At 36.1% G+C, this 19771-nt stretch overlaps 1 protein-coding gene across 1 annotated transcript in view; it reads left to right on the top strand.

The window, feature by feature from the left end:
* MYBPC1 (myosin binding protein C1) overlaps positions 1–19771 on the top strand; it is an 81386-nt gene that overhangs the window by 44334 nt on the left and 17281 nt on the right. The window contains exons 19-24 of the mRNA XM_039878300.1: positions 11504–11608; positions 12382–12570; positions 13427–13561; positions 15064–15072; positions 16647–16700; positions 17585–17752. Coding sequence (XP_039734234.1) covers positions 11504–11608; positions 12382–12570; positions 13427–13561; positions 15064–15072; positions 16647–16700; positions 17585–17752 — 660 coding nt within the window. The remainder of the gene's footprint in view (positions 1–11503; positions 11609–12381; positions 12571–13426; positions 13562–15063; positions 15073–16646; positions 16701–17584; positions 17753–19771) is intronic.

The raw sequence follows: 19771 nt of genomic DNA, 5'->3' as shown, positions 1-19771 counted from the left end.
AGGGTTTGTCATAGATGGCCTTTATTATGTTAAGGTACTTTTCTTCTATACCAATTTTGTTAAGTGTTTTGATCATAAATGGATGCTGTATCTTGTCAAAGGCTTTTTCTGCATCTATTGATATGATCATATGATTCTTATTTTTAATTTGTTTATGTGGTATATCACATTAATTGATTTGCATATGTTGAACCATCCCTGTGCCCTTGGGATGAAGCCCACTTGATCATGGCATATAATCTTTTTAATATGTTGCTGTATTCAGTTCGCTAGTATCTTATTTAGGATTTTTGCATCTGTGTTCATGAGAGAGATTGGTCTGTAGTTTTCTTTTTTTGTGTTATCTTTTTACCAGGTTTTGGTATCAGAGTAATATTGGCCTCATAAAATGAGTTGGGAAGTATTGCCTTCTCTTCGATTTTTTGGAAGAGTTTGAGGAGAATAGGTATTAAATCTTCTTTGAATGTTTGGTAGAATTCACTGGTGAAGCCATCTGGTCCTGGACTTTTACTTTTTGGTAAGTTCTGATGATTGTTTCAATTTCCATACTGCTGATCGGCCTATTTAGATTTTCCAGATCTTGATTCAGTCTAGGAAGATTGTATTTTTCTAAGTACTGGTCCATTTCTTCTAGGTTATTAAATTTGTTATTATATACTTTTTCATAGTATTCTTGCATGATCCTTTTTATTTCTGTGATGTCAGTAGTAATTTCCCCTCTTTCATCCCTGATTTTGTTTATTTGTGTCCTTTCTCTTTTTTCTTTAGTGAGTCTAGCCAGGGTTTTATCAATTTTATTAAACTTCTCAAAGAACCAGCTCCTCGTATTTATTTTTTCTATTATTTTGTTTTGTTTTATCTTCAATTTCATTTATTTCTGCTCTAATTTTGATGATTTCTTTCCTTCTACTGACTTTAGACCTCATTTGTTCTTCCTTTTCTAGTTTTTTTAACATGAAGCATTAGTTGTTTTGGGGGCTCATTCTTGTTTTTGGAGATAGGCCTGTAATGACATGAACTTTCCTCTTATGACCACTTTTGCCATATCTCAAAAGTTTTGATACGTTGTATTGTCATTATCATTCGTTTCTATGTATCTCTTGATCTCCTTTTTTATTTCTTCTCTGACCCAGTTATTCTTCAGTAGCATGTTGTTTAATCTCCATGTATTTGTGGTTCTTCCTGATTTCTTTTTGCAGTTGATCTCTAGTTTCAAAGCATTATGATCAGAGACTACGATTGGTTTGATTTCAACCCTCTTATATTTGTTGAGGCTATCTCTGTGTCCTTGTTTGTGGTCAATTCTTGAGAATGTCCCATGTGCACTAAAGAAGAATGTATAAGCAGCTGTTTTGGGATGGAAGGTTCTGTAAATGTCAGTTATGTCCAGTTGGTCTAATGTGTCATTTAAGGATGTTATTTCCTTATTGATTTTCTGTTTGGATGATCTGTCCATATCCAACAGTGGGGTATTTAGGTCCCTGACTACGATAGTGTTTTGGTCTGTTTCTCCATTTAGTTCTGTTAGGAATTACTTTCCATATTTCGGGACTCCCTGATTGGGAGCATAGATGTTAATTAGTGTTATGTCTTCTTGGTGCACGATTCCCTTTATCGTTAAGAAGTGTCTGTCAGTCTCTTTCTTTACCTTTTTTATTTTGAAATCTACATCATCTGATATTAGTACCACTACTCCCACTTTTCTCTGAATGCCATTTGCTTGAAATATCATTTTCCACCCTTAGACTTTGAGTCTATATTTGTCTTTGGAGCTGCGATGTGTCTCCTGGAGACAGCATATTGTTAGTTTTGTTTTTCAATCTATTCTGCAACTCTGTGCCTTTTTATTGGTGAGTTCAGTCCATTTACATTTAGGGGGATTATTGAAATATGAGGTCTTCTTATAGCCATTTTATCTTTTGCTTTCTGGTAGCTCGGTGTTTCCATTGCTTCCTTGTCCTTGTGTTTCTGTTTTCTTTATTTTGGTTGGCTTTTGTGGTTTTCCCTCTGGTCCTTCTTGTTTTATGTTATATACTTCAGTTCTGAATCTTTAGTGTGTGGTTACCATTATGAATATGTAAAGGATAGTTATATATATACAGCCGTCCATTTTCTTCTGTGCGGGCCTTATCTCCATTCCCCTTTGTGAATTTGAATCTTTGAATCCCCCCTCTTTTCAGTCATTGTTATCTCAATTTGTTCCTATGTATGCTGAACATTCATAACTATCTTGTTATAACAATTCTCTTCTTATTATTTAAGCGTATAATGTCCTGTTCTTTGAAATGGTTGCGCTCCTTGGCTTCTATTTGCCTGATAGTCATTTTACTTCTAATTATGGTTTTGTTTTGATTTTTGTCATTTTATTTTAGGAAAACTAATCTCTTTCAGTATTTGCTGTAGTAGAGAATTCCCTCATAATAGAGAATTCCCTCAATTTTTATATGTCTGGAAAAGTCTTAATTTCTCCTTCATATCTAAAGGAGAGCTTAGCTGGATACATTATTCTAGGCTGCTAGTTTCTTTCACTTAATAGTTTAAATATTTGATTCCATTCCTTTCTGGCTTGTAAGGTTTGTGCTGAGAAGTCAGAGGATAATCTAATGGGTTTACCTTTATTAGTTACCATTTTATTCTCCCTGGCTGTCCTGAGAATTCTGTCTTTGTCATTGATTTTTGATAATTTTAATACAATGTGTCTTGGTGATGGCCTTTTTGGGATGAGAAAATTAGATGTTCTGTTGACTTCTTGAGTTCCAAGCTCCAGCTCATTCCTTAGATTTGGGAAATTCTTGTCAACTATTTGTCTGAAAATGCTTTCTAGTCCTTGTTCCTTTTCCTTGTCTTCAATAATGTCCATTATTCTTATGTTTCCCCTCTCCTGATGGTATCAGCTAGTTCTTGAATTTCTCGTTTATTATTTTTCATTCTTCGGTTTCTGTCTTCTTCCTTCTGATTTATTCCTAGATTTCTGTCTTTGGTATCACTGATCCTTTTCTCCATTTGGTCAACTCTATTTCCCAAGCTTGCTATTTCATTTCTCAACTCTTGCAATGTCTTTTTTATCTCCAGAATATCCATTCTGTTCTTGAGGGTTTTAATCTCCTTGCTCTGCTCATCTAGCTGTTTTTGCAATTCCTGAAATTGTTGATATGATTTGTTTTCTATCTCATTGAGTTTTTTCAGAAGTATCATCCTGAATTCTCTGTCATTTAAATCACATATTTCTAGGTCTGTAAGCTTATTTTCTGGAGATTTTTCTCTTTCTTTCTAAGATGCCTTGTCGCCTTGGTTGTTCATGGTGTTTAATGGGCTATTTCTCCGCCTGGGCATTAATGGAAGTGTATTCTGCTGTTTTTCCAGAAAGAAGATTTATTATATAAAGGTCTTTCTTTAGCCTACTGCAAAGAAGGTGCTTTTCTTTTGGTTTCCAGTAGGTGGCTTGGATCCTGCTTTATATAAAGCCTGAAACATGCCTTTTAATTTTCTTATGGATATTTAATCACACTCGCTATCCTCAGTTTTAGTCCCTGTCAGTGTCAGCAATGGTCTTGGCAGCATTTGCTCAGATTCCCCTGGGCTCCGTGGTGATTGGTCTTGGTGGGTATGGGGGGAGGGCCTCTCTGGTTGGGAGTTGGGGGCTGCAGCTCAGCCTCGGTTTTGCAGACAGGGCCGGTAAAAATCAACTCTTGTTTCTCTGTCGTCCCATCCCGCTTCTCTGCTTTCTGCCCTGATGACTAGGCCCTGCCACTGGCTGCGTGGAAGTCACAGCACTCCCAGGCAGGGCTGCTCAGAGAAATCACTGCAGCTTCTCCTCTCCTTCTCCTCTTGCAGGGAGCTCCAGAGGCTGTGAAAGGCATCTTCTTTATTTTTCCCAATCCACCGCCCGACACCCAGGGTTCTGACCTGTGGTAGCTCTTATGTGCAGATCCCATGCTCAGACGTGCTGGTATGCAGTTTAGGTGTTTTTTGTTAAGTTTTAGATGTTCAGCTTATTGTTGTTTCAAGCGGAGAGATCTAAGGATATCTCTCACTCTGCCATGTTTTTCCGACCTGGGTTCAGTCACGTATACCGTCTAGATGGTCCCCACTGACATGTTGCTCTCTTAAAGTCTGTGTCTTTGAAAATGCTTCCTGAGTAGAAGGTACATTCCCTCTTTTAGCCTTTTTAAAGCTATGAGATAAAAATAGAATAAGATACTCTTCCATAATAAGCAGGCTGTATTCATAGAGATAATTCCATATAGTCCAAAATAAATATTTAATGTGGATCAATAAATAGGATAAGAAAGTCTTCACATTATTCTCTCTCCAGGTTGCACTAAACATGTTAATCCAATAAAGGCCAAGTGTCTCCTCAGTTGGGGTCCTAAGCAATCTAAATCTTTGCAAAGTCTTAGAAATATGTTTTTATCATTTCCTTAGAATCCACAAATTAGTGATAGACAATGCTCTCACTGAGGATGAAGGTGAATATGTATTTGCACCAGATGCCTACCCTGATACTTTGTCTGCCAAAGTTCGCGTTATTGGTGAGTAGATAAAAGAAATCTTTGCAGAGTTGTGTTCTTGTATTTTTGTTTTTGCTCACTTTTCTCTGTTGTACATCATGTCTTATCTGTGATCTTGGCTCTGAATAAGTGTAACATATTCAAAACTATGTGATGTTTAAAGAAAAAAAATACATGGATTGGTATAGATCACTAATCATAATCATTGATTTTTAAGAAGTCTTACAATGAACTAATTTTGCAAGGTTGCATGCACCATCTACATTAATTCCTCTTACATTCTCTTTGGCCAGATAAAACATTCATTACTACCAATGTTTAGCTCTAGCTAACCCAGATATTCACATGGAAATTACTGTCTGATCACAAAGGCCATATTTAATATTCTAGATCCTCCTAAAATCAACCTGGGTGGTCTCGATGCTGACAATACAGTGACAGTAGTTGCAGGAAACAAGCTTCGTCTTGAGATTCCCATCAGTGGAGAACCACCTCCTAAAGTCATTTGGAGCCGAGCAGATAAGGTTTGTTTTACACACACACACACACACGCACACACACACACGCACACACACACTGTCCACCCCATTCCTGTCCTATTTCATTAGTCAGATAAAAGACGAATACAAATAAATGTACAGGGGTACAGCAAAGATGTGATTCTTTTGATAAAGAAAGCACTAATTTTCAGGTAAATATAATAATCATTCATTTACTTTTCACATTTCTGATTGCCTACTATGTGACCAGGCATGTTTTTATGATGCAGTGAAAAAGAGTCCCATCTTTCATTTTAATGAGTGTCCAGGAGTAGGTGAAAGAGAACTAGACAATGCATTATTAAATATGTAGATGGGCAAAATTATTTTGCATAGTAATAAGTGCTATGAGGATAAAAATAGGCTAATATGATTATTAAATCATTGTGTGGTGAATGACAACAGCTGTTCTTAATGACAACAAGAAACCCATTACATGATGATCAAAGGAAAGAGATTTCCAGGTGATGTCAATGCAAGTGCAAAGGACAAGGGGAGAGATCAAGGTTGATGTGTTGGAGGAATAGAAAGAAAGCTACTGTGACTGTGGCAGAGAGAGAGAGAGAATAGTAAGTTTGGAATAGTAGAGTAGTGCCAGCTCTAGTGTGACTCTATGTCTCCTTGTATAAAATGTTTTACGGACAGTAAAACTGTTCCATATGAAACTATAATTTTAGTTACATGTCATTATAGATTTGTCAAAACCCATAGAATGTGCAAAACCATGACTGAACTCTAATATAAACTTTTGACTTTGAGTGATAATGATGTGTCAATGTAGGTTCATCAATTGTAACAAATGTGCTGCTCTAATAATGAGGGAAGTAATGCATATATAGGGACAAGGGTTATATGAGAACTCTCTGTACTTTCCATTTAATTTTGCAGTGAACCTAAGTCTACTCTAAAAATAATTTCATCATCATCATCATCATCATCATCACTGTCAACATCAACATCATCATCAAGGAGCTGGAGAGTGTTTCCTCCCTTTCTATTTTCTAGAGGGGAAAAAAAATATTATTGAGCTATGGGACAACTTCAAGCAGTCAAATATAGTCTAATTGGAGTCCCTGAAGAGAGAGATAGAAAAGTATTTAAAGAAATAATGGCCAAAATTTTTCCAAATTTGATAAAAACTATAAAATTCAGATATAAGAAGCTCCATAAAAACCAAGCATAAAGAGCATTAAGAAAATGACACCAAGACCCATCATAATCAAATTGTTCTAAACCTGTGATTAAGAAAAATATTTTAAAATAGACAGAGAAAAAGTCACATTTAATATACAGTAGCAAAGATAAAGATGACATTGGATTTCTGTGGAAACAAGGTAAAGTGAAAATACAGTGGGGCAACATCTTTAAATTAAAAAAGTATCAACCTAGAATTCTATACTCAGAAATACTTTTTAGAAATGAAAGCAAAATAAAATTTTTAGATATATAAAACCCTGAATGAAATCATCATCAGCAGTCCTACACTACAAGAAATGCTAAAAAGTCCTAATACCAGATGAAAACATTTTCACAAAGGATTGAAGAGTATAAAAAATGATAACTACATGGATGAACATATTAGAGTTTTTCTTATTATCTAAATCTCTTTAAAAGATAATTGACTTGAAAATAATAACCATGCACCGTGTTGCTTATACTATAAGTGTAAGTAAAATTTATGACAATAAAATCTTAAGGTCAAGAGAGGAGAAATGGAAGAAAGGATTAGGAGGGGTAAAGTAGAAGTATACTATTGTAAGTTTCTTTTCTATATATGAAGTATTACTCTATAATGCGAAGGAAAACTATGAAAAGTTAAGGATATATATTATAAACCTTAAAAGAACCACTAAAATTAAAAAAAAAAAGATTTATAGCTAATAATACAACAAAGGACAGAAAATGCACTAAAAAAATTAATTAATCCAAAAGAAGGCAGGAAAAGAAACATGAAGAAGAGATGGGACAAGTGGAAAACAAATAGCAAGATATAGAATTGCAAAGAGAAATATACAAATTAGAGGTTTCAATACTCTTTTCTCAATAGTTCATTGACCAAGAAGACAGACAATCACTAAGGATATAGAAGATTTGAAGAATACTGTCACCATCTTGATCTGATTGACATTTATAAAACACTTCATTGAACAAACCAGAATGGGCATTATTTTAATATGCACATGGGAAATTAACCAAGATAGACTATAAAAGTCTCGATAAATTGTTAAGAATTCATGTCATACAAGGTATGTTTTCTAACCACAATGGAATTAACTAGAAAGCAATAACAGAGCGATATCTGGAAAATTCCAAATATTTGGAAATTAAGTGACATTTTTCTAAACAACTCATGGATTAAAGAAATAATCACAGGAAAATCGTAAAATATTTATGATGATACTACATATCAGAATTTGCAAAATGCCACTGAATCAGTACTGAATAGCCTTCTATCTACTAAAGAAATGAAATTTGTAGTTAAAAACTTTTCACAAAGAAAATCCCAGGTCTAGAGAGTTCTACCAAATATTTAAGAAAGAAATAATACCAATTCTACACAAACACTTCCAGAAAACTGGAGACTAGAGAATAGGAATATTTCTCAAATCACTCTTAAAGGCCAGTATTACTCTCATAGCAAGATCAGAAAAAGACATTATAAGAAGAGAAAACTATAAACCAATATCACTCATGAACATCGATGAAATTTCTAAACAAAATTTAGCAACATGAATCCAATAATATATAAAAGGGATAATATATTATGACAAAGTAGAGTTTATCTCAGGAATGCAAATGTTTTAACATCTGAAAATCGATTAATATAATTTACCATATTAATAAATTAGGTGGGAAAAGTATGATCATCTCAATAGACACAAAAAATATTTTTAAAGTTTGACAGAATTCAATATCCATTCCTAATATGTCTCAGCAAACTAGGAAGTGAAAAGAACTTCCTCAATGTGATAAAAGACATCCATGAAAATCTTACAACTGTCATATTACTTAATGTTGAAATATTGAACACTTTTCTCCTAAGATCAGGAATGAAAGAGAGATGTCCATTCTCACCACGACTCTTCATCTTTATACTGGAGGTTCTAGCCAAGGCGATCAGCCAAGAAAAAGAAATTAAAGACATCTATATTGGAAAAAAAGAAGTAGAAATGTATGTATTTGCAGATGACTATCATAGATGTAGAAAATTCAATGTACTCTACAAAAAATCTACCAGAACAAATAGTCACAGTAGCCTTATTTGTAATAGTCAAAAGCTGAAAACAATGCAAATGTCCATCAACAAGTGAATGAATAAACAAATTGTAGGATATTCACACAATAAAACACTACTCGGCAATAAAAAAAGAATGAAGTACCGATATATGCAATGATGTGGACAAATCTCAAAATAATTACGCTAAGTGAAAGAAGCTGCACACAAAAAAAGTATTTTTAAAAGCCATTTAAAAAAACTGACAATACCAAATGCTAGCAAGGATATGGAACAGTTAAACTCTTTTACATTGCTAGTGAGAATTCAAAATGGTATATCCACTTCAGCAGATAGTTTAGTAGTTTTTTATAAAGTTAAACATGTCCTTACCGTACAACTCTATAATGCTATTCCTATGTATTTACCTAACAGAAATGAAGATGTATATCCACATGAAAATCTGTACATGAATGTTTATAGCAACTTTATTTATACTTTTTAAAACATAGAAATAACCCAAAAGTCCAGTTGTACAAACATACAGTTTATACATATGCAAACCAACTGCACATGCACTGTACAATGGACTACTACTCAACTATAAAAAGGAATGTACTAGTAATATATGCAGCAACATGGATGAATCTAAAGAGCATCATGCTAAGTAAAAGGCAGATTCAAAAGGCTACACACTGTTTGATTCCATTTAAGTGGCATTCCAAAAAAGGGGAAACTATAGAGACAGTTAACAGACTAGTGGTTCCCAGGAATTAGAGTGTGGGGAGAGTGGGTGACTGCCCAGGAGCATGAGGACACTGTTGGAGGTGATGGAAATAGTCTGCGTCTTGATTGTGGTGGTGGTTACACGATTATAGAAATTTGTCAAAATTCATAGAACCGTATATCTAAAAAGTATGAATTTTACTCTATGTAAATTGTAACACAACAACAAAAAAAATAAAATATAGAAAACTGAAGAAGATAATGGAACACCACCTTAAATAAATATTTTTCTTTTCACCTTAAAAAAAGCAGAACATCTTTTATAATCTTAAAATTAGAATTTGGCTAATATGATGAAAATTTGTTCTATTATAAAACAAGAATTATGACAACTATTTCAAGTATTCTTACTCTTATTACAATCTTAGGTTATCGAAGATTTATGAATCCTAATCCAGAGACGAAAGAGTAGAGAGTTAACGATAGTTAGTGGCAAATTACCCAGATTACCTAAAATTACCTGGACCGTCTCTGTTTCACCTCTTTGTATATTGGCTGTTCATTGTCGTATAGAAGATATGAACTGGGAATAAAAAAAAAAAAGTAATGCTTTAAATTTCTAGTTTAAGAAAAAAGGAAGGAAAGAAGTGAAAGAGAAGGAGGAGGAAAAAAGGAGGAGGAGGAGAAATAAGAGAACAAGGAGAGGGAGAAATTTTAAAAAATATAATAAAAGTTTCAACCTCACTGTTTTACTCTGGGATTTAGATGTCCACTCTTTCATGTTCTATCAAAAGCGAGGGGAATCAATACTCAACAACTTGTATGGAAAATTAGCATTGCAGCCTTCTTCAAACCTTTTCAATATTTTTAAGTTTTCTAGACATCTAAAGAAATGAAAAAATTACTATTTAGTTTCTGAAATGAATTTTTAAGTTTTTCCGATTTCATATAGAAGGAGACTCTTCTCCTAGAATGACACTCTGCACCCATATTTTTCATCCTCCAACTTTCTCTTTAGCGAGTTAATGGTTAGTGGGCTTTGGAGTCAAATCCCAGTTCTACCACTTCTTAGCTGTGTGGCCATAGGCTACAGTTTTCTCAAATGTAAAATGGGATAATACTTTTGTCCTTAGAGTTGATGGAGGGTTAAACTAAGAGCATGCATTTTAGGCATTCATGCTCTTTCCAGCATGAAACTACAAAGGCACTCAGAAACAGTCCTTGTTGTTGCATAGGTCATGCCACATTTCATTGCTTTCCTCCTTAGGCTATTACAGAGGGCAGTGGCCGTTTAAGAGCAGAATCTTATCCTGACAGCAGCACTCTGATCATTGATGTAGCTGAAAGAGATGATTCTGGTGTTTACAACATAAATCTGAAAAATGAAGCTGGAGAAGCACATGCAAGCATCAAGATTAAAGTTGTGGGTAAGTTCTCTGGATCAACAAGCTTCCAGAACCAAATTGACATGTCTAGATACAGAGTAGACTTTGTCAGCTCTTGATTCTCTCGACTTTGCCAAGTAGCCAACAAAGAGAAATATAGCATAGCTATATTTTATAAATCACTCTTTTTTCCTACCTCACCACTTCTTTTCTTTTTTTTCCCTTCTTCCTTTCTCTCCTTTCCCTTCGCTTCCCTTCCCTTCCCTTCCCTTCCCTTCCTTTCCTTTCTTCTGTTTTTTTTTGTTGTTGTTGTTGTTGTTGCACGGAGGCTGCATTGTAGAAATGAGCCATTTGGGTTGCTGGTCATTAGCTCTCCACAGTTATATTCCTTTTCAGTGCCTTCTGAAACACAATTGCTAAATAATTTCCCATATCACAATCACTGTAGATGAGTGAGATCTGTCTTGGTCCTCAGCTGACCATCTAAGTGCATTTTTCCTAAACGTGAAACCAAGTGAAATGAATCTAGCAGATTATTGGTGATCCAAGGTCTCATGATCTCTTCTTCTCACTTCAGTTTTCTCTTAAACATATTTCAAATTGACCAAAATTAAGGTCAATTTAACAAGCACTGAACTCTATTTACAAAATGTGGTAACTTGCCGTATTTGACTTGGATTTCTACCAGTCCATATCTTCAGTCTTCCAACCGATGTAAAATTTCAGTAATCGGTCCTTGATTCAGTTCTACTGGAAGTTTACTTTGCAGTGAAAAAGCAAAAATAAAAACAAAAAACAAAATCACATTCGATATTTAGGCAATAATTTCTTAGTATTTTCAAGGTAAAGAACACGAGTCTTAGGTTCCATGTGAGATTTGTTCTCTAATGTTGTGACTGAATACTGAAATGAAGGATTTTTATTTTTCTTTTTATTTGATATACCTCCTCTTATCTCATATGAAGCATAATTTTTTGCCCAAATTAATCATTAAGTGTATTTCAGTAAACAGGCAAAAGTACTCAGAAACACTGCTTCCATGATTATCATCAAAAAACATATTTTCCAATTAACATTTTTCTTTATACACACTCTCTGTATTTTATTCTATTTTTTTGCTGGCTACAGATATCCCTGATCCTCCGGTGGCACCAAATGTGACAGATGTGGGAGATGACTGGTGCATCATGAAGTGGGATCCTCCTGTCTATGATGGCGGGTCCCCGATCTTAGGTAACTGCATGGTGGTCAGTCTGTGGAACTGCCATTTTCTTTATGCACACTAGTACAGAGTACATTAAAAATAGGGCATTTAAAATAAAACCTATTATACTGTGTTTTAAAATATCCATTCAAAGTGAAATACTATATTTTAGGATGTCCTGTAAATACACAAGGTTTTAATATCTCTGATGAATATTATCTGATCGTCTGTTCTCTCTTTTTGGTTGACATTTGCATTCTGAATATTAAGTTTGAAATACCATGAGTCTAACTTTAAGCTGTTCTAGTCAGTAAATGTCTAGTTTTGTAGACTTACGTCTATGGAGGAATTTCTTTTAGAGTTAAATATTTAGGAGAATTTGTTCCCCCTGTCAAACAAAACCTTTTTCTACTTACTAATAATGAAACTCACAAAACTGGATATTCACCCGTTTATACATACTTTGCTGAGATTCAGAGCCAAATCTTTTGCTCAACTATATCTACTATGTAAGTTGATATGACCAACATATCTGTGATATACTTTTCTCTTTTCTTTTTAGTACAATTTTAATTTTTTTCTAGTCTTGTTATTTTTATCTATCTCCTATGATGTTACTATTTGTATTCCTTATAATCTCTCTCAAACAACTGATGAAATAAAGTTGGTTAAAAATACATACATACATAACTTTCACTTAGAGTGCTGAGAATATGGGAAAAGTTAAGAACTTCTAATATCTGACAAAGTTTAATTTTGGAGACCAAGTTAAAAACCTGTTTCTATTTTTTATCACCTGCAGGATACTTTATTGAGAGGAAAAAGAAACAAAGCTCCAGGTGGATGAGGCTGAATTTTGATCTCTGCAAAGAAACAACTTTTGAGCCTAAAAAAATGATTGAAGGTGTGGCCTATGAGGTCCGCATCTTTGCCGTCAATGCCGTAGGCATCTCCAAGCCCAGTATGCCCTCCAAGCCTTTTGTTCCTTTGGGTGAGTCAAGAGAGATGTATCTTTGTCATGGAAATCATTGCCCCAGATTTTGATTGCTTCCTTCCAACCTCTGACTGGAGCAGACATGGCAGCTTCTTAGAGCGGTGCGTGAGCTGGAGATGGTTAGGAGCAATTTTCTGTCTAAGAAACCAAAAAATGACATTGGTATAATTGAAGACCTTCCTAATGCAGGTCCTGGAATTCATTACCAGAATTCCAATGACAGCTGTGGTTGGCTCCGGTTTCCCCTCCCTTCTGAATCCTTGGACACATGACCACTCTCCATTTGTACTGAAGATATAACCCAGCACCGTGCTGTAAACACTGTAACTTAAACAAACTGAGATCTGTTCAGCAAAGCACAATTGAAAACTAGTCTTTGCTTTACAATCTTACCTTAAATGTTCTCTATTGAACCAAAAAATTCAATTCAGCAAAGACAAAGAAACAGAAGATGAGAGGTCTTCACTATTTTATGGTAGTGAAAGTTCTTTTTTTCCAATAGAAAGAAAATTTAATGCAAGAGTTTGCACTTTAAAATTAGTTATGAGAAATTTACTGTAGATCATTAGATGCCAAATTTCGACTTTTCCCAACTTCCTTGGGCCTCCTAGCCTCCCATACCGACTTCCCAAATTAGAGGAAAAGTGTAGCAACATTTCTAAAATTTTCCATGTCTAGCAGATCTTTGCCTTCTACACAGCATATGCTCGAGGAGTCTTCATTGAATTTTATTAAGACATGGGTCTTCTATGTATATTTTTTATTTGTATCCTAGCTCATTTTATCACCATTCCTTGTGCCATAACTCTACAGTTAATACTGACTTCTTTTTCTATCTCTTTTATCTTTGAAGCTGTAACCAGCCCTCCTACTCTTCTGGCTGTCGACTCTGTAACTGACACCACTGTCACGATGAAGTGGCGGCCCCCAGACCAGATTGGTGCAGCAGGTTTAGATGGCTATGTGCTAGAATATTGCTTTGAAGGAAGTAAGTACAACTCATAGTTAAAGTGAATACCATCATCAGTAGGTGAGATATACTCCCTCTCTCTTTCATTTCTCTTGCTTGGGAACTCATCTCCTTCTCACTGAAAATGACAACAAGCTAAAGGTCATCCTTCTAAGATGGATAATCATTTAGCCCTTCTTTGGTCCTAGAGGCTAACGAACTGAGATCTCAAAAATGTCCTAGCTAGGCTGCCTGGTTGGACAGCACCATTTATCTAAGACATAGGAGGAAGGGATGCTGACAAAACTTGAGGGACTTCCACTAACTGAATAGGTGGAATTAAATTGTACCAAAGCAAAATAAAAGTCTAGTTCAGATGAAGCGAGTTGGAAATTCTAAACCCTACATTGAGCAGGGGTCAGCTATCTAAAGAGCTGCCTATTTCTGGGTAATAAAGAGAGACTATATATTTGGCTATCTTGTGATCATCCCCTGCCTTCTTAAAGGGGAAAAAAAAAGGAAAGAAAAGAAAAGAAAAAGAAGAATCAAGGACAACTTTCAGTATTTAAAGGAAGAGTATTAAATCCCACATGGTGCAAGAAATAGGTTCAACATGCGGCTTGGGTATACAAAAATTTAACCGCTTAAATTCAGGGGCAGAAGAAAAACAGGAAAAAAATGCTGATAAAAATAATAGAAAAAGGGAAAATGACACAAGAAAATATGAGCCACAGTGTACCTAAAACTAAAAAGGATTTGAAATTCACTGAAAGCCTCTTGTTTTTGTTTTTTGATTTCTTACTTGTCATGGTTTAAAAATGTATGAATCAAAACTGCCCAAACTCTGGACTCAGGCTTCATTCTAGATGATGATAGACAAATCATCCTCCAGGGAAGCACAAATGATGGGCCAGGATGTAGCCTCTAAGAAAATTCTTTGAATCCCAAGCTTTAACATGAATTTTACATGATGGAAAGAGAGACCACAAAACACATTTGGGATATTCAGAAGTGTGAACACAAACGCACCCCACCAGGAGGAAAACCTCTATGGAGAAGAAACGTCTTATGAAGAGAAAACTGCTCAGAAAGAAATCCCCAGCCCCTGGATCGGGGAGCCCATGGAAATGACCACCGCTGGTGGGGAGGGAAGAAGAGGAGGAGGCATGAAGCATCCTGGTGACACTCGGTTCCATGTACATGTGCTGCGCTCACAGAGCACTATGTTTATTTTCCAGGGCTTAGAGAGCTTCTAACCAAAACCAGTGGGGACATTGTAAGAAAGTTCCCAGAGTTATCCCAGCATGGGAGGGGGGCAATGTCACTAATGCAACAGGTAAATTCTTGAGCGCTTCAGAAAATGATTTATTCCCATTCCACTACCCTCCCCTCATTTCAAAAAATCATGAGCACTTCACTCTGTTATTTATATTGCCCAGCCAGCAGAATTTCCCAATCTTGTGTGTGTTGTGGCTGCTGACCACAAACCTTTTGTGTATGTATGAAACAGAGCAAATTCTTTACTCTTTTCTTTCTGATAGGTTTAAAAAGTAAGAAGATACAGCAAAATGATAGATGGCTGTCATTTTGATGTTACCCACCTTAGATAAAATACAACGAAGTGTATTTTACATGATTTTGTGTGTGGTCTGTGTAGATACATATGTATATACATATATACATATGTATATGTACACAGTCATTATTATGTATATATTTTTGCCACATAACGTTTTGGAATTAGCTTTCTATGGAACGTGTATCTTTCTTCTTGCAGTCTTTTCCTACTTCCTTTATGTGGCTGCCCTATTCTTCATTCTCTTTTAATGGCTGTTGTCCTCAAGACTAATTTTTTGTAGTGTTTAATGCTTTTCGATATGTCAGGTTTTATTCTGTAAGAGAATTCTTTCTTCTATAAGATCGTGTGTTGGTTTTGACTCTGCCTTTCTCACGTTTTTGGTTTTTTTTTCTTTAATGCCTGCAGCACTTTACTCTTCTTTGTTTTCTTCCTTCACTCTCGTTCCTTCTTCTCTTTGTTTCCCTCAGTTAAAGTGGTTCAAAGGTGAAGGGATCGGCTATTTCTGTTCCCCTCTGATCTTGTCTCGTCCTTTTTGCTCTTGAAATTTTGTTCTTACTCTTTCGTACACATTTCCTCAGTCTCCCATTTTCACGCTCTCATCAATATCTCTTGACTATGAAAATATCAACACTATAGCTTTCAAAGAGACCATTGGCTTAAAGGTCCCTCTTTTTCATTGGTCCCTCTTTTTCAAAGTCCTAAGTATTTTTATCATCCACGTGCCCTCCCAGCCACCAGGATAGTCTGGCTTTCTGCCCCCTTTCCTTAATATTCCTAGAAGGGTTGGAATAAAAGAGAGAAAGTTCCTAGGAGGCCAGGGCAGTCCCCACTGTCCCAATACCTAGAAATTCATCATCCTAAACCAGTGGGATAATGCCTATGACCGCTCTGTGAGCCAACAACATTCCCTCCACTCCTGTGGAATGCAGGGACCCAGGCAGGCTCGATTTGTTTCCTTGACCAAGAGGTTGTTGTCATGACAACCAGGGGGCTACCTCCTCAGCTGCTGGGTTAGTTTCCATTTCCTTTGAGAACTAGAGCCCTGGTAAGACAGGGTTGGCCTCATTAAGAGTGCCCTCACTCCCAGACTGATGCATGAGCCCCACTGTGGGAACACTCCATTCTCTGGGGACTCTGGGGACCCTCCCTGGCTTGGGCGGCAGGGACAGGAGCAAGAATAGACTGTTCCACTGTGTACTGCTTTCCTGTGGAGTCTAGGACCTGCTCCTCCTTTCTCTTCAGGGTCTTGCTTTGTTCTTCTCTGCATCTTGCCACAGCTGGAGGTGCTCCAGCCTCCTTTCTCCTCCTCTTCTCTGCAGCAGGTGCCTCGTTACAAAAACCAGTCTGAACAGAGCAGGCTGTGTCTCTCCTGAGGAATCTCCCCCCTACCCCTAACGTGTTTGGTCTCTTCCATCACTGCTCTGAAGACAAATATCTTTGCATACTTTGCATACTTTACTAACAGAGAATGCTAACTACTGATACGATATTCTTCTGGTGTGAAAGTGGGTGTCTTTAATTAATTTTAATGACGGATTCTCAAAGGTACATCAGCAAAACAGTCTGATGAAAATGGGGAGGCTGCATATGATCTGTCAGGTAAAGTATTCTATGAAAGCTCTCAAACTTTCTTACTCTATAAAGTTTCTGGGAATGTTCCATGACTGAGCATGAAGTACATTCACCATCCACACACACAGAAAAAGGTCTTAGAGATGGTGGGGGAGGGTGGGCCACGAGTTAATACTTTGGGATCCAAGCCTTCTTTTTCCTGTGGGCATAATGCATATAAACTTTAGAAGCTTAAATGTTTATTGGCCTTGGATGCTGGGTTTAAAGTCTCTTGATGTTGTAGACAAAGGTATGAAAAGCTTTAAAAAAATATCAGAATTTTTGATTGAGGTGAAACAGTGGTGCCAACTCCTTATGCAGTCTTGGCTCCTGAACTGTGTTTCCACTTTCTGTGAATACACGCTGCTTTTCTTCATGAATGAGGGCGTGGTCAGATTCCCAATGCTCACGTTAGTGTCTCCTAAAAATAAACCAGCCAATAACAAAGAGATTATATGACTATAAAGGTAGGTGTCTCTCGTTCATAAAAACAACATTTTCTTGTTTTTCTGAACCTTAATATATATGGTTAGCTATATATCATGATCACATCCATCCTTATAAAACTGAACTGGAATAAAACAGCGCAAAAATCTTGGGGACAGTTACTATTATTCAGGAGGCCCCAGTATATGAATAAGAGGTTTTTCAAAAATAGCAGAATCTGATCATCATTCTTGTTATTTAAGTTAGCCAGGCTATGCCATTTTTTCATTTAAATATTAAAAAATGCCCACCCATTTAGTAGTCTGAATCCAGGGCAAATGATTTAATTATGAGTAAAATACTAATTCGGAGTCGACTGTACCGGTTAGGATGATTTCTTTAACTAAACACCATTTTCTCCTTCTTTTTTCAAAAATGGATTTTAGCTGAGGACTGGATAGTTGCAAACACAGATCTGATCGACAAGACCAAGTTCACTATCACGGGTCTGCCAACGGATGCAAAGATCTTTGTGCGTGTGAAGGCTGTGAATGCAGCCGGTGCCAGCGAGCCCAAGTACTATTCTCAGCCCATTCTTGTGAAGGAAGTCATAGGTAAGTGGCAAGCCTTTCAAAAGTTCTTCTCCATTTCACGTTATCTGTTTTTGTTTTTTGACACCATTCCTCAGAACTTCCTAGTTCAGCATCGCTCCTTTGATGTTTTATTAATGCCTCCTGGGAGTTAGAAACGAACAAAAGAGCTCTTTTCAGACTGTGTGGAGGTCAGCCCGGAGGTTTATAATTTGGTATGAAGATCAGTTCATTAGCCTCACAGGGTCCTTCCCACTGACACTGACGAGAGAGTGTGGATGCAGCAGTGCAAACAATTCCTACAGTAGCAACCTGGCTCAAGTGGGTCTGCAAGTTCAAAATCATTTTTATTATAGTATAAATACAAGTTTGACATCTGCTCTGATGGTGCGAAAGCAGTGGTGAGTAAAACTGCTGGTGCCTTAGCCCAGATCACATCAGTCCCACCTCACTGCCATGCACTCGCGGTTAAAATAAAAGGGCTAGTATTGCCTTGGAGTGTCCTTGATGTGGATTAAAAATGATTAATGTTACTAAAGCTTGTTCCTTGAGTACATGTTTTTTCTATATGCTGTGACAATGAAATGAAAAGTATGTATAAAGCCTTTCTGTACAATGATTGTCTCTAGGAAAAGCCCTCGTCAACTGAGTTAGAGGCTGAACTAGTGATTTTTTTTCATGAAATTCCGTTTTTACTTGAAAGAATGACTGCATTCCAAACAGTGTCTGCCAGACATTTTCTTGAAGTTGAATGGAGTGAGCCTGTCACTTCAAGAAAAACATTTTACAGTATTTATTGTCAGCTTGTCAATGAAAAAAAAAATGAGCTTTTGAGCAAAAATTAGAATTTTGGAAAAATTGTATTTACCACCATGGACTTGACAGTTTTCCAATACTTAAAAAGTTTTCTGATAAAATATGTGGTGATATTATGTAATTTTTCATATTGAATAATGTAATATGTCACTATTTGGAAGATCTGCCATAATTCAGTGAAGGGGTATTTTCTAAATGACCAATGCAATGTTAAAAAATCATGCATGGGTAAAAGGTACATTCAAAATACAAGATAGATCAATGGATTTTAATGTAATAGTATGAAAAGTTCATTGAAAAGGTTTCAGATTCCACATTATAGCTAATCTTTAAGAAACTACAATTTATCATGTTTTAGTTTAGGAGCAAAGAAGAAAATCTACAATTGTCTGAAAAGTTTATTAAAATATGTATTCCTCCTATCTGTGTGAAGCCAGATTTTCTTCATACTCTTCAACCAATATAACATATTGTAATGGATTGAAGGCAGAAACAAATGAGAGTCCCACTGTCTCTGTTAAGTCACACATTAAAGAGATTTGCCAAAATATAAAATAATGCCACTCATACCACTAAATTTTTGTTAATATAAGACATGGTTGTTTCCATTAAAATGTTATTTATGGTTTTCTTTTAAGTGAATAACTAAATATTTCAAAATTTCTCAGTTTTAATATCTAATATGATAAATATTGATAGATACATTTCACATAAACAAAAGTTTTGGGGGGAGGGTAGTCCTTGATAATATTTAGAAGTGTGATTGGGTGCTGAGGCCAAAAAGTTTGAGAATTGCTGCTCTAGGGGGAAGAACACTGGACTAGGGGTCTGGATATATGGATCTGTACCATGTTCTCCCACAGACTTACAGCGTGACTAAAACTTTTTGTGAGTGAGTTAGGGGATGAATGGAATGGATGGAAAGAAGGAAGGGAAGGAAGAAGGAAGGAAAAGGAAGGAAGGGAAGGAAGGAAGGAAGGAAGGAAGGAAGGAAGGAACATGCACATCTTCTTAGCAGATTCTGGTGACAGTCTACATAAGATGAAACCTCATTTATTAACTATGTGGTCTCAGGCAAGAGACTTGATTTTTATGAGCCTTAATTTTTTCATCCACAAACATAGATAAAAATAGTACTTACCACGTCAAGAGGCGTGAGAATTAAATTAATCCATGTTGCTTGTTTTTTATGTTTGCCGCAGAACCTTGCTGAGCCTTTTCCTTGTA

This window comes from Pteropus medius, unplaced genomic scaffold (genome assembly GCF_902729225.1).
Source record: "Pteropus medius unplaced genomic scaffold, Ma_sr-lr_union100, whole genome shotgun sequence".
In the NCBI taxonomy this organism is placed as follows: domain Eukaryota; kingdom Metazoa; phylum Chordata; class Mammalia; order Chiroptera; family Pteropodidae; genus Pteropus; species Pteropus medius.
Note: the sequence above shows the minus strand (reverse complement) of the source record. Positions and strands in the feature narration are given on the sequence as shown.